The following is a 13,005-nucleotide window of genomic DNA, read 5'->3' as shown; positions in this document are numbered from 1 at the left end:
GTACTCAAAGTTACCCAGCCAAGCAACCCCCTTATCGCACACATAATCGATCTGCTTGTAATCGCCCGTCACTCAAGCATAATTGTGATACGCATAACAATATTCTGAAAGTAAAGTCACCCGCCACAGAGCCACATGACCGTAGGAAAAGCACACGCAGATAATATCCGTAGATATCCACGCACAGATACACACATATACGCCTATAAATATATATATATATATATATATATATATATATATATATATATATATATATATATATATTTGCACATCAGGAGGCGCACGAGTCACCAAGATGCGAGACGTCGAGGGCGGTATGCGTTATTCCTCTCAGGTAAACTGAACCTGGATAGATTAGAGAAGACGAAAACAGGAGACACGAACGGAGAAACGAGAAGGCAGACAGACGCGAGAGAGAAGGATGGCGCGAGCTGGCTGTTCCTATCCCTCGTCGGCGGCAGCGCAACGGAGGCCGGCGATGCACCACCATACGGGAGCGGAGGCACCGCGAAGAGGATCTTCGCTTCCTGTTTCTTGGAGTGGAGCACGCAGAGACACAGACGAGTCTCTTTCCAACGCCTCCCTATCTCCGGACCGTGCTTCACCCGCTCCTTCAGCTTCTTCACAGGCACCAGCGCAGCCGCTCGCGCTACACACAAGCCGTCGTCGAGGCTCCGCCGTGCCTCTTTTGAGTGTTCCCGCGCGGCTTCAGAACTCTTCTTCGTGGGAGTTTTTTTCCTCTTCAAAGCCGCACAAACCGAGGAAAGCGACGCCGGCACCAGCGCCGCGACGCAGAGGAGCAGGTTGTTCTTCGCAGTCCACTTCGCCTGCGAGTCTCCCTCACGCCCCTCACGCAGCGTGTAGACCTGCCGACGCCGTCTGTCTCTTTGCGCCTGCGTCTCCACAATCTTCTCACCGCGCATCCAACTCCAAACGAGAGGAGCTTCCTCTGTTTCGCGCTCAGGCGTGTCTCGCTTCGGTGCTGCATTCTTCCTCTGGCGACTTTTCTTCGCCGACTCGCGTGCTTGCATCTTTCTCTCTCCCGCGCTGCGCGAGCTGCCCTGCGCTGAGGCTCGAGTCGAGTGACGCGCGGTCTTCCTTTTTTTCTCCCTCGCTTCTTCGGTCGCCCTCAGCGCGGGACATGCGTTGCCCGCGGAGCTTGGCTGGATCTGCCTCCTCGTTGTCAGCGCTTCTGCCGCGACAGCGCGGAAGTCGAGACCGCGGTGCGGAGGATGAGGAGGCGCGGAGCTTTGATGTGGCTGCGCCTCCGCCTTCTTGTGCGGAGTTGCAAGCGGAAGGAACGTTTCCGCCGCCTTCGCGTCCACGTTACTTCCCCGGCGGGTCCGCTTCGTCGGCAAACCCCCGTGTTGACAGATTTGCTGCGCTTCCTCGCTACGGATTTCCCAGATTCCGCAGTCTCCCGAATCTTTTCTCTGGTGCCTCGTTGTCCTTCGAACTCCTCCCAGCGCCCGGGGCGCGCGCTGCGCAGTCCGCGCCGCGCCGGCCTTCCGCTGTTGTCGGGAGACGTGAGGGCGATATCCTTGAAGAGCCTGGCACGGACGGCGAGCGTGCTAGACGCAGAGACAGTCTCGCCGGACGTCTGCGCGAGAAGGCGCACCAGCGAGGGCGCAGAGACAGCGAGGGAGAGGGAGAGGGAGGAGACAGCGCAGTGGAAGGAGATGAGAAAGGACAGGAATACGAGGAGAAAAGCCGTGCGGCGGGCTCTACCAAGGGTCACTTGGCGCCACGAAACGGGAAAGCCGGCAGCTGGAGTCGCCTGACCTTCCCTTCTGTGTTTTCTGGGCAGCGTCGCCTCACGCGCCTCAGGTCGCTCCGTGCCTCAAACCGAAAGGATTCGAAAGCCGCGCGAAATCTCTTCGCAGCCTTCCGCCGTCTCGCCTACGCGTTTTCCGCTCCCGAGCACCTCCTCCCCGCGGGCCGACGAACGATGAAGGAAGCAGACGAGCTTCTCACGAAGCAGGACGGGGGTGACAAAGCCGCGCATGACAGCCGCAGAGAGGCGACGAAAGAGCAGGAGCTGGACAGCCAGCGAGGAGACGAAGGCGAAGAAGACGTGCGCGAAACACGAAATGTAGAGATAACGCCAAAACGGAACAGCCCAAGAGGGACACAGCGCAGAGGAGCTGAAGCGAAAGAAGAAGGCCCGCACGACGTCCAAGGGGGCGAGGCCGCTGCCAGAGAAGAACGTCGAGAAGAGTCTGCAGGCCCGGATGTAAACACGCGCAAGCTTCAGAGGCTCGAGAGGAGTCTGTCGAGCTCCGTTCTCCCGCAGGGGAGCACTGCGATGACAGGAGATCCTGGAGAGCGAGAAGCGACCACGGACACTTTTTTTTTCAAATGTGACAAAGGGGAAATGGGGAGAGGCAGCCTTACACAGCCACCTCCACAAGAAACGCCCCCGCTGTCGTCCTCACTGAGGCACGCGGAGCCTCTGGCAGACGCGAGGCCGGCGTCGCTGGCGGCAGGCCAAAAGAAAGAAGAAGAGAGCGACGGCGGAGATCCTTTTTGCGATGATGACCTCCAGAGGCCCTCCAGACGGGAGCACGCCGCAGAAAGGCAAGAGCTGAACGGCAAGGATCCGAGCAGCTCCTCCGGCGAGGTTTCGTCGTTGTCTTCGAGTTCAGAGTCTCTCCGCTCCGCGGCTCCTTCATCGTCCTCATCGCTGTTTTCCTGCTCGTCTTCTGGGTCGCTTTCTTGGCTCACATCCAAAGAAAAACGAAATCCACCTCACACGCCTGCTTCCTCATCACAAGCGCTCGCTTCCTGCAGTCTGTCCCCAGTGCCTGCTTCTCCCTCTAGCGCGCGGCCCTCTTCGCACTCATCTCTGTCACCCGTATCTGCGGGGCCTTGGCTGCTTTCCCCTGCAGTTTTCTTCGCAGAGCTCGACACGTGCAGGGCGCGCGGAGTTGACAGCCAGGTGCCAGTCTGTCGCGAGGAGGCGCAGGCGCAGCGGGACGTCTTGCCTTGCCTGATGGACAGAGGAAATGAGGGAAAAACGCGAGTGGAAGAAGCCGATTCGGCCCCGAGGCAACGGGCACATCTTTTCCAGGTCACTAGGCAGGAGGCTCGTGGAGGCGAAACGAGAGACAGGGGCACACAGGTAGATCAAACTACACAGGCGAGCCGCGTGAACGCAGAGGCCGCTTCCGACCTGCAACATCACGGAGAGAGAGAGCCGCTTGCATGTCGGAGAGAGGCGGAGAAGACATTGGCGGGAGGCGAGGAATCGAGAGAGAAGCTTCTCGCGGCAGAAAGTCGCACCGCGCGCGTTTCCTTCTCATCCGCTGCTCCTCGCGCAAGGCGCGACCGTGTCTCTCTTTCTCGAGACCGAGATCCAGGCCCGTCTACCCCCACACAAGGGGACGCGATATCGGCTGTCGGCCGGCGCAGCCTGCCCCTTTTGGGCGAGGCCCTCGGCCTGAGGCAGAGGCTTCAGACAGAAGACGTACGGAGATATTTTCCATCTGCTCCCCAGCCTCGGCGACTCTCTGCAGGAGCCGCAGTAGGCAGAGAACCGCAAGGCGAGGCGGTGCGCCCTCGCGCACTCGTGCCCGACTCCCGTGTAGAGGAATGCAACGCAGAGGCAGTCTCAGGAGGCCTTCGCAGAAACCTAGGGCGTGTGGAGGGAACAGGAAGAGGACGCCTGCCGGGGATGCGTGGCGGCTCATGCGCGGCGCTGGAGGCGAAGACGGTTCGCCCTGCAGCGCGCGGCGAAAACAGACACTGTCTGGGAACCGACGCAGAGCGGTCAGGAGCGCAGACGGAAGTGACGACTCCGCCGCACGGAGGAGGAAGCTTGTCTGAGCTGTTGTGCGGAGAGGCCCGCAGGAGACACAGACACAGCCTCGCCCTCGAACGCGCTCGCGTCGCGCAGCAGCGCGCCAAGAACGCGAGGAGAAGAAGAACGATTGCGGCCTTGCTCGAGAGAGTTGAGGCTGGCGGAGACGGCTGGTCCAGTAGCCTCTTTCGAAGCACCGAGAAGACAGCGGGGACAGAAACAGGCGGCCAGGCTGCAGTGGTGAGCGAACGAGAAAGGCAGCTGCCGACGACAGAGAAAAATCCCGCCCGCGCGCTTGAGGCAGAAGAACTGGAGAAACCACGGAGAGAGGCAGAGCGCGAGCCGGGCCGAGAGGAAGGACAGGAAGCTTCATCGGAGTCAGACGCGAGCTCGTCCGGCACGAGTGAAGAGGAAAAGACAGACTCTTCAAGCGACTCGGATGGCAGCACGCCGGCAGCTGGACAGCAGCGGCCGGCGGCAGGGACAAACAGACCAGCGGGCAGACGCATAGCAGACGCCACAGCGCCCTCGAGCTCAGAAACAGCAGGCGGCACAGACAGCGATTCGTCGCCGACATCTGGGACCGGCAGCAACTCACCGAGTGGACGCGCTTCTGCCTCGGATACAGAGAGCAGCCCAGAGAGCGACGTTCCTTCCGCCTCAAGCTCGTCGCCTCGCGCGCGAGACGCGAGCGAGACAACTTCGTCCTCTGTCGCGGCCGAAAGCGAATACAGCAGTGAGAGTAGCAGTGAGACAGATGGAGAAGAGACTTCGCAGCGAGTCGCAAGAGGAGAACTGCGCAGAGCCGAGTCCAGGGCGCGTCGGCCCGCCACACGAGACGAAAGCTCTTCTGGCAGTGGTAACAGAGAGAGAGACAGGACGATCGTACAAGACCAGAGCAGCCTTGGTCGTGAAGCACCTGCTGTCGGTGGAAGTGGCTACACGTCCTCGAAGAGTGAGGGCGAAGAAGAACGGGTGAGGGGAGGAGACTCGAGGGCGGTGCCGCCCGCAAGTCCCACAAGGCGTTCCGCCTCCATCGGGCAATCGAACTCCGGGGCAACGAGGCAGCGCAGAACTCAGTCTGACACGCAGAAGGCGCGGAAAAGTATTTTGAAAAATGACGGCAGCGCAAAGAGACGGAATGCCGGACGCGCTCCTGCCGAAGCGCGACGTATAGATAATGCTCGAGGTGCTAAAACCGAAGGGCGGGCGGCGCCGTGCGCTAGACCGGAAGAGGGCTTGGAAAGGAAAACGAGCGCCCACGGAAACACAGCCAGCAGGCGCAACTCGAAAAGCGTTCATTTCGCTCCTTCTCCTAGCTGCGCTGCGGGGGCCACTGCCGCCACGGAGGAGGAAAGCCGGCGCCGAAAGGAGACACCCTGAAGAGGAAGGAGCGTATCAAGAGCAAGAGACTCGCCTCGTTTCGTGAGCAGGCTATTCTAAAGCCGCAGATAGCAGTAGCAGAGTAAGACGGGCGCTGAAGTTCGTTATCTGCTTGTCGCCTGCGGCCTCATGTGCCCCCCGGCCCGCTTTTTGAGAAGGCTCTCACCGGTTCAGTCTCAACTTGAAAAATATCTGAGTATCTGAGAGAGCGCGCCATGCAAAAGGAACGCCGCAGCTCCTCGTAAACTTCCTTTGAGGAGAAGGCGATACGAACACGTTAGATGCATACAACCTGTCCATGCCACAGCCTCCTTCTAGCACAGCCGCTAGCCAGCGCCTCTCACCTCACGAGGTTCCGGCAGCATTGCATTGCGTTGCGAGTGAAGCGTCATTTGAAGAGGGCATAGCATTTTGGTCGTTGTGCTTTCGTCTGCAGCACGCGCTTTAGTGTCTAACGCTGAAGACGTTCTTTGGTGCGCGGACTGAGTGTCTGACTCCTGCGTGTACCAAAGAAGGCACAAAAATCCACTCCCGCGCACGCTGTATCGTGATCTGATGCCGCTACTCCTCTGATTCCACAATAAAAGAAGTCGTCGGTTCCTCGTGTCGCAGTGGGCTTCGGCGAGCCACCCTTGATACTTCGTTGAGCACGTGTGGACTGTTGAACAAAAGGTCGAAGACACCAGGCATTCATGACGGAGTATGACAGGTTCGAATCGCAGAGCGGCGGCGCCAGGCTGCGGAACCCTTCTGCGTGGGCTGCGTAGGTCTTTTTGAGCAGTTACCAGAGGAAAGGAGGGCAGTGGTTTCTGATGCCATTGTGGCGGCATTCAGACGTCGAACTGCTTTTGCTCTACAGACTGCCGCTGCGATGTGGGAGCACCGGACGTGTTTCGGAGGGGGTAACTGACTCGGAAGGCATGCCTGGTGCAACACAGCAGAGTTGGGTAGAGCGGAGAAAATCCGAGAAGCTTTATTCACAGCGAAAAACACAGAGCCGACGTCAAGGCTTTGCCAGTGCTCCAAGCTTATGTTTCTCTAGTGAGGGGTACGGAGGAGCGATGCCGCCGATTGTATGAGTCCACGGCCTGGATCGTATGTGCAGCAGCGGCATTTCGAATATCTGTGGTGAGATCCGAGAGTCAACTGTGCGCCCTGTGCAGATGTGGCGTATTTCCTTCATTTTGGTTCGACTTCGAGCGCAAGCCGATCCTCCTCAGCGTGGATTGGCGCTCAATGTAATGTGTGTCTGTTCATGCAGACAAAGTTCCAGTACAAGTTGTGTATCCTCTACTCAAGACAGACGAACGACAGCTCTTCAGAATCTGCCTCCGTCACAGGCACACACACGCCATCCTTTATCCCCGGTGCGGCTGTCTGAAGTTGCTCGTGCAGTTTTGAGCGAGTGGTGTTCTGTGTCTGCGATTACTGTCGTCGATGTGGCAAAGACTCTGGCAGGGCAAAACTCCAACGCCTCACCTGGGAGACGCAGGAAGATGACTCAACCCCAATTTCATCAGGGTCCAGCGTGCCGACAGAGAGGACGGTATTCGATGAGAAGCAAAAGTCAGGCGCGGAGCGAGTTCCCACGTCCGTTCGTGGCCGTACAGCTTTTCCTTTGTCTTTTTGGTCGTCAGCTTGTTACTGCTTCCCGCACGAGCCAATTCCTGCGTTGTTTCTCCGATACGCCCACTCGAAGGAACACTACCAGAAGAGCGTCTCCACATGCTGTAAGCCGGGGTTCGGCTACTCGAAAGCTTAGCGCGTTTCCACCTGACGTGAAGGCCGCGCCCGGGTTTTGAGCGGGGTGGGAGATACGCGTCAGCGACGCCGAACCCCGCCGACTCGAGCCGCTCGTCTCTGCCCGCGACTTAGAGGTGTCCTTTCCCAAGCCCAACGGTCCCCCGTTGCTGCAATGCCTTCGTTTCGCGGATCTCACACCCTAGAGTTCCGTCTCCATATTCGTTCCCAGTCCAGGAGCATCGCCATTGGTCTGCGAACTCGGGTTTGCTGGAATACGTCTCAGAGGTCAACCGCGCAGGTGCGCCTGTGACTCTGTACGGATATGTGGCGGATCAAGAGCTACAGCGACATAGAGACCGAGACGACACAGAAGAAAGGCTAGCTAAATTGATTGCGGCGGCAGTGCGTTGTTCGACGTTCCCGCGCACGTGCTGGTTTGCGCCGCCATCTCCCATATCCACCCGTATTTCTGTCCGACTGACGACTGAGGCGCGGCACTCGCGGCCGCGACCGGGCGTATGCTGTAAGCTCTAAGAAGGGGTTCAGAGGCCACCTGTCGAGCTGAGTAAACGCACGAGACTGGGAATCGTGCACGTTATCAAAAGAGCACCGTGTGCCTTTATTTCGGTTCGTTTCCAGACTAGGGTCCGGCGTCTGCATAGGCACTTCTCAGCGCTCGCGTCCGGACAACCCCGCGGTCAACTGCACATTCGCCAGCCGATACGTGTCGTTCAAGTTTCGTATGCGACGCGGCGATCGCTCGTTCGCGTGCCGGGGGCCTATTCCTTTTGGCCCGTCAAGTCGCAGCTATAGATTTTTCTTGCGTCGAGCATCTCCGCGCGAGGCCGGTTCTTGGGAACGAGCGAGCCGGCAGTAGCGGATGATGAGCCAGCACAACTGTTTTTGCAAACGCTCTCAGAAGTCAGCTGCAGAAGACGCGTGTTCTTCGTTCCCGCGGAGCTTTGCTTTCACGGCAGAGTTCTTTTTGGCCGATGTTACTGCGTTTCCCTTTGGTTTCGCGACGGGTTTCAGTCTACTCTGAAAAAGAGGGCACTCTCCGTTTTCTGGCGCTTCACGTGCGTGTCTCCGTTTTAGACCCGCCTGCGTTTTATTGGAAAAAGTTGGCAGGCGACTGTTCTTTCCCTGTCTTCGAAGTTTTCGGCATCGCCTCCCCCCCACGAGACTCTGATTTGCGTTGGTGTTCCTTCGTTTCTAGCTGTGGACCCTGTTTCGTTACTTAAAACCCGATTTACGAAAGTCGGTCGGGGCACCAGCAAAACTGAACGATTTGTGCACGGCCGCACAGGCGGGCGAACTGCGTCAGGTCGTTTTTCGGGTTTTTTCCGAGTGCGCGAGGTGGTGGCCGCAAGAGCAACTTGAGAAAACACATGCGATGTCTGTTCGCGCCCCCCCCTGTGTTCACTTCTTCGCGTCTCCTCCTCTTTTTTAGCTTCTTTGCCATTCTCTGATATTCTGCTCTTACACGGTACATCCTGGGGTTTTCTGTTTTTCGCTATGTCTTCTAATCTGGTTTTTTGTGACCTGCGTCAAGTTACTGCGGGTTCGATTTCGCCTGGTTCTTCGGGCTTTGCTTCCGTCTGTCGTTGTCTTCGTGTATTCGGCAGTTTGCACAGAGACGTTCTGTTTGCCGAACTCTTGGCTGCGTAGCTTTTTTCGCATTGCCTCAAAGTATTACGGGGCGCTCCCCGCGCTTTTCTTGTTCAAGTCGCTTCTATCTGGCGGCCTCGTCTACGACGCACTGAGACGGCCCGTACTCTCTTCCGGGATCTAGCGTGTCGGTTTCGCCCCGCCGATTCGTGGTTTTTGCGCTCTTGCATCTGCCTTTTTGGCATTCCCCTCATGTGTTCCGTGGCTGACCGTCCGCCCTAAAAGGACGAAGAAACCCTTCGGCTTGGGGAGCCTCTCTCGCCGCCCCCCCCTCTCCCTCTTTCCGTCCCCCTGGCTTTTTCTTTTCCTGTCTTCTAGCGATTGTTGCGTCTTCTTGTTTCTGTCCGGCGTGTTTTGTTTTCTTTGCGTCTTTTCTGGCGCACGTACTAAAAATGGCTCCTCCGGCCGCGCCTCCACCGCGTATGAGCGCGCCCAGCGGGCGTGATGGCAGCACCGCGTACCAGGTCGTGTTGCCTGACGGGACTTCTTACCGCAAGCCGCCGACGACGTTTTCGCGGAATCCGTGCGTGCGGATGTACTATTTTTTCCTGCGGCAGCTTCACAAACTCCTGTCTTCGGTGGAGGAAACCCCGGCGGTGCGGGCGGCCAAGTGTCAGCCGCGGCCGTGCGGGTTCAACCGCTTTCTGCTGTTAGCCGTCTACTTTGTCTACTCGCTGTTGACGGCGCGCGTCTACTTTGCGTGGCCTAATTTGTCGAATCTTCTCTTCCGCAACGACGCGTACATTTGGCTGTGCGACGAGAGCGAGCCTGACATGCGGCTTCCCGAGAACGGTGGGCGCCGCTACCGCTGCGAGGCGCAGAACTCCGAGGTTGGCAAGCTGTTTGTCACATGTCTCGCTTTCGCCTTCTCCTGCTCTCTCCTTGCCGGAATTCTCCTCGACTTCCTCGGCGCCAGAATCACCGCAATGCTCGGACAACTCTGCAACCTGCTCTCCTGGCTCTTGTTGGCCTTCGCCGGAAAGGGCTGCGAGACCTACTTCCCCGCATTCATCCTCATGGGCGTCGGCTCAGACGTCGGCTATCTGCCGCTGCTGTCGTCTGCCAACTTGTTCCCAGGACACGAAGGGTAGGCAACGAAAAAAAGTCCCGACGCAGGCGCCAGAAAAAGTCTGTAAATTCGGAGGTGCTCCTGAACGCTTCTGTCAACACACCACTCCCTAGCTTCAATGTAGATTTCGTTGAATCGACGGAACGCACCGAACGGAATCGCAGCAGCAGGGGGAGTGGGAGGGCCGTGAAGGCCACGGGAAAGCGAACGAATCTCACTGAGGCAGTCAGACGCCGTGAGCAAAAAGGGCGGTTTTCTCCGCCGCTCAACGAGGAGGGAGTCTCGTCTGACTGCAATTCTCCCCGTCTGTGTCTCGGCGTTGTGTGTTCCAGGCTAGTTATTGCGTTGCTCGGTGCCGCGAAAAGTGCGAGTTTTGCAATGCCCACGATTCTCGACGTCACGGAAAACGCCTACGACAACATCCACCTGAAGGAAGTATCGATCGGTTACGCAGTCTGTGGTCCAGGTGAGCCGCCGCCGCAGTCCCCTCAGGCGTTTGTCTCTCACGTTTATCTGTTTTTCTCTTTCGCTGCTGCCGTCTTCTCTGCCACGTGCATCGCAATCCACGCATGCACACAACTGCAAATATATCAAATGCGGCGCATTCGTGCAACATGGCAACATGGTCAGTCCCTACTACGCCAGCGGTCGATGCGGAGTGTAGTTCAAGGCGTTGCGCTTGACGCTCTGTCAGTGCTCAAGGCCGCTGTCGCGCTGTAGTTCTGTGTCATGTGCCTTTCTTTCTGTGCAGGCTTGTGTTTCGTGCTCGCGCTGGTGTTGATTCCGCTGCAAGTGTTTAAGCCGTGGAACGAATTCGTCTGCCTGGAGGAAGAGGCGCAGCCGCATCCACTGGTGCGCGTGAACGACTCCTTCGCGTCTTACGGCGCGCACGCGTGGAGAGACAGCTTCTCGAGCTTCCAAGAGGTGAAGGACTGGATGCACCAGCACCACATGCACACGCCCCTCGAGGAGATGACGACGGGCGCCGCCCTCCACCATCCGACGTCGCCCAACGCTCTTGTGCCGCCTCCCAACTACCTCGGCACTGGAGCGGCGCCTGCAGTCCAAGGCGGAGCCTCTGGGTCGCTCGGGAGCCCACCGTGCAAGACAGCGGCTGCCGGCGAAGGCGAGGCAAAAGACGAGACGACGCAGCAGCCGGCGTCGACAGAGCCGACAGACGGGCCCGCGGTGGCGCCGCTTCCGCAGCTGGAGAAGCTGCCCTCTGCAGACACGGAGGCCACGACCCAGGTCATCACGCCGGGAATGAGCAGGGCGCTGATCGACGGCTCGCCAGGCGCGCTCTCCTCTGGGCAGCTCCTCACGTCGTCGCTGCCGCCGATCGCTGGCAGCGGCGCAGGGAGTGTCCGCGGCGGAGCTCCCTCCGAAGTCGACGGCGGCGTCATCAGCAACCCCGCTGCCATGGAAGACGCCTTGGAGGAAGAAGGAAAAGCGCCGAAGTTCTGGACGCAAGTCTTCTCCAAGTACGCGTTCGGCATCATTGTGTACAGCGTCCTCAAGGCCATCATGTACGCTTTCTTCACCACCGGCGGAGAGAACTTGTTGGGCAAACAAGTCAACGACTTCATGGGTGCAGCACTCCCCTTCTCCTGCCTCCCATGCTTGGTAAGTGACCGCGGCGATCGCGCGCGCGAGACTGCGTAGCCCAGTCAGAGGGCGTTTCGAAAGGGGGTCTACGTGCCGTAAGGCGTTCAACTATGGCGGGCGAGATTGGCAGGGGGTGGGCGCGGCGCGCCGCTGAGCTGCGAATGCAGGGTGTCCCGGAGGGGTGTGAGACTGGCGCTCGAACAGGGGCGCCAGTGTCCCGTGAGGAGTTTGTTCAGAGAGCGGGGAGGAATTTCTTTTGGTTTTTTTCCGTCGTTTTTGTTCAGGTCCTGGGCAAGGTCGTGGACACGGTCGGGATTATGCCGGCGCTGCTGCTGTTGAACAGCTTCATCACGTTGGCCTACGGGTTTTCGATGATTGGCAGCACGGGTTCGGCGTACGTGGCGGCCCTGCTGTATATTTGCTACGTCTCCTTCTACTCGTCGCAGAGCTACTGCTACGTCTCGGACACTTTCTCTTCTTGCCACTTTGGCAAGTTGGTGGGTATCATCCACATGATTGCCGGTTTCCTCTCGCTGCTCAAGATCCCGATGCAGACCCTTGTCGTGCATGTGTTCAACTCGCGCTACCTGTACCCCTGCCTCATCATGCTCGGCTTCTGCATGGTGAACTTCTGCGTGCTCCTCTGGCTGGTCTATCTGAAGCGCAAAGACCCGCATCCGTACTGGCCGCAGTCCGCGCGCGAGGCGGTCGAGAAGGAGAAGGAGCGCCAGAAAGCAGCCAAGATGGCGAGAAAGGAGCGACAACGCCGGGAGAGAGAGACCCACCAAGTGGGGCAAGTGGACCCCGCGGAACAGCTCGCTTGAGCGCGCAGACCGGCGCGCAGAGAGCCAGTCGGGGAGCGACGTGGACGCACTGCGAGACTTTTTTCAAACGGCACAGCAGCTCCCAACGGGGGAGAACCTGAGGAGGTGAGGGAGAAAGGAGGGCGGTTTTTCTCAAGCTTCCGCGCGCTTTGCGCTTCGCTCGCGCAGTGAACGAATACCGACCCAAGCCGCGAAGGGGACGTGCGACGTGCGTGTGTAGCGATGCGTTTTTGAGATGCTCGCCTGGCGGCAATCCCTTCTTCATACGTAGTGGAGGCGTTTGTGTTGCTCGGGGGTCTGTGGGAACCCAGAACGGAGGATGGCGGGGGTGAGTGTGGGAGGTTGTGTGTCGGGCGAGGCGGCGTCGATTCGTGTGTCTCTCGCAGAGTCGTACACTTACACAGCTAGTTGTCTGTGTCGGCGGTTCAAGGAAATCAGAGTTCAGGCGAAGCACGTGTTGCCACAGTTCTCGGGAGGCGAACGAGCTCTGGCGATTCCCGTGATCAAGAAATGCGTGGATTTGCAAGATAGATAGTCATTTTGAGTGAGCACCGCTCGCGTCTGGCTTGTGGAGGAAGGGGAGGGGAAGTGGACGATTTGAGTGAACGCAGAGACTCCTCGAAGAGCTCGAGTGGCGCGTGCCGAGAAACTCGGACCGAATGCAGAAAGGGACAGGGAGAGAGCGAAACTCGCCTCCTTCGGAGTCCGCCGAGGCGCACGGTCAAATCGACCTGTCAAAGTGACAGTTTTATCAGTCAAGTGGCACGGCAACGTCCTGACGCTGCCAGGTCGATGAAAAGGAGGTTCTCCGCAATGTCTGGTTGCACAGCCCACTGTATTTTCGTTCACGTGTATCTGTTTGAAGTCGCTGCGTGTCGTGTTTGCACATCTCGTGCGCATGAGCCTGTATA

General features: G+C 58.7%; 2 protein-coding genes across 2 annotated transcripts; both read left to right on the top strand.

The window, feature by feature from the left end:
* Positions 1-481: 481 nt before the first annotated feature.
* On the top strand, positions 482-5,185 carry BESB_047500 (uncharacterized protein; the record flags this gene model as incomplete). The annotated part of the gene is made up of 1 exon (XM_029363201.1): positions 482-5,185. The coding sequence occupies one exon, from the start codon at positions 482-484 to the stop codon at positions 5,183-5,185; it is 4,704 nt and encodes a 1,567-aa protein (XP_029220567.1).
* Positions 5,186-8,988: 3,803 nt separating this feature from the next.
* On the top strand, positions 8,989-12,094 carry BESB_047490 (uncharacterized protein; the record flags this gene model as incomplete). The annotated part of the gene is made up of 4 exons (XM_029363200.1): positions 8,989-9,683; positions 9,998-10,131; positions 10,417-11,288; positions 11,555-12,094. 4 exons carry the CDS (start codon positions 8,989-8,991, stop codon positions 12,092-12,094), a joined length of 2,241 nt encoding a protein of 746 aa, XP_029220566.1.
* Between the last annotated feature and the right edge of the window lie 911 nt (positions 12,095-13,005).

The sequence above is a fragment of the Besnoitia besnoiti genome, chromosome III, assembly GCF_002563875.1.
Source record: "Besnoitia besnoiti strain Bb-Ger1 chromosome III, whole genome shotgun sequence".
Lineage (NCBI taxonomy): Eukaryota > Apicomplexa > Conoidasida > Eucoccidiorida > Sarcocystidae > Besnoitia > Besnoitia besnoiti.
The sequence above is the reverse complement of the archived record's forward strand: the minus strand, read 5'-3'. Positions and strand labels throughout refer to the sequence as shown.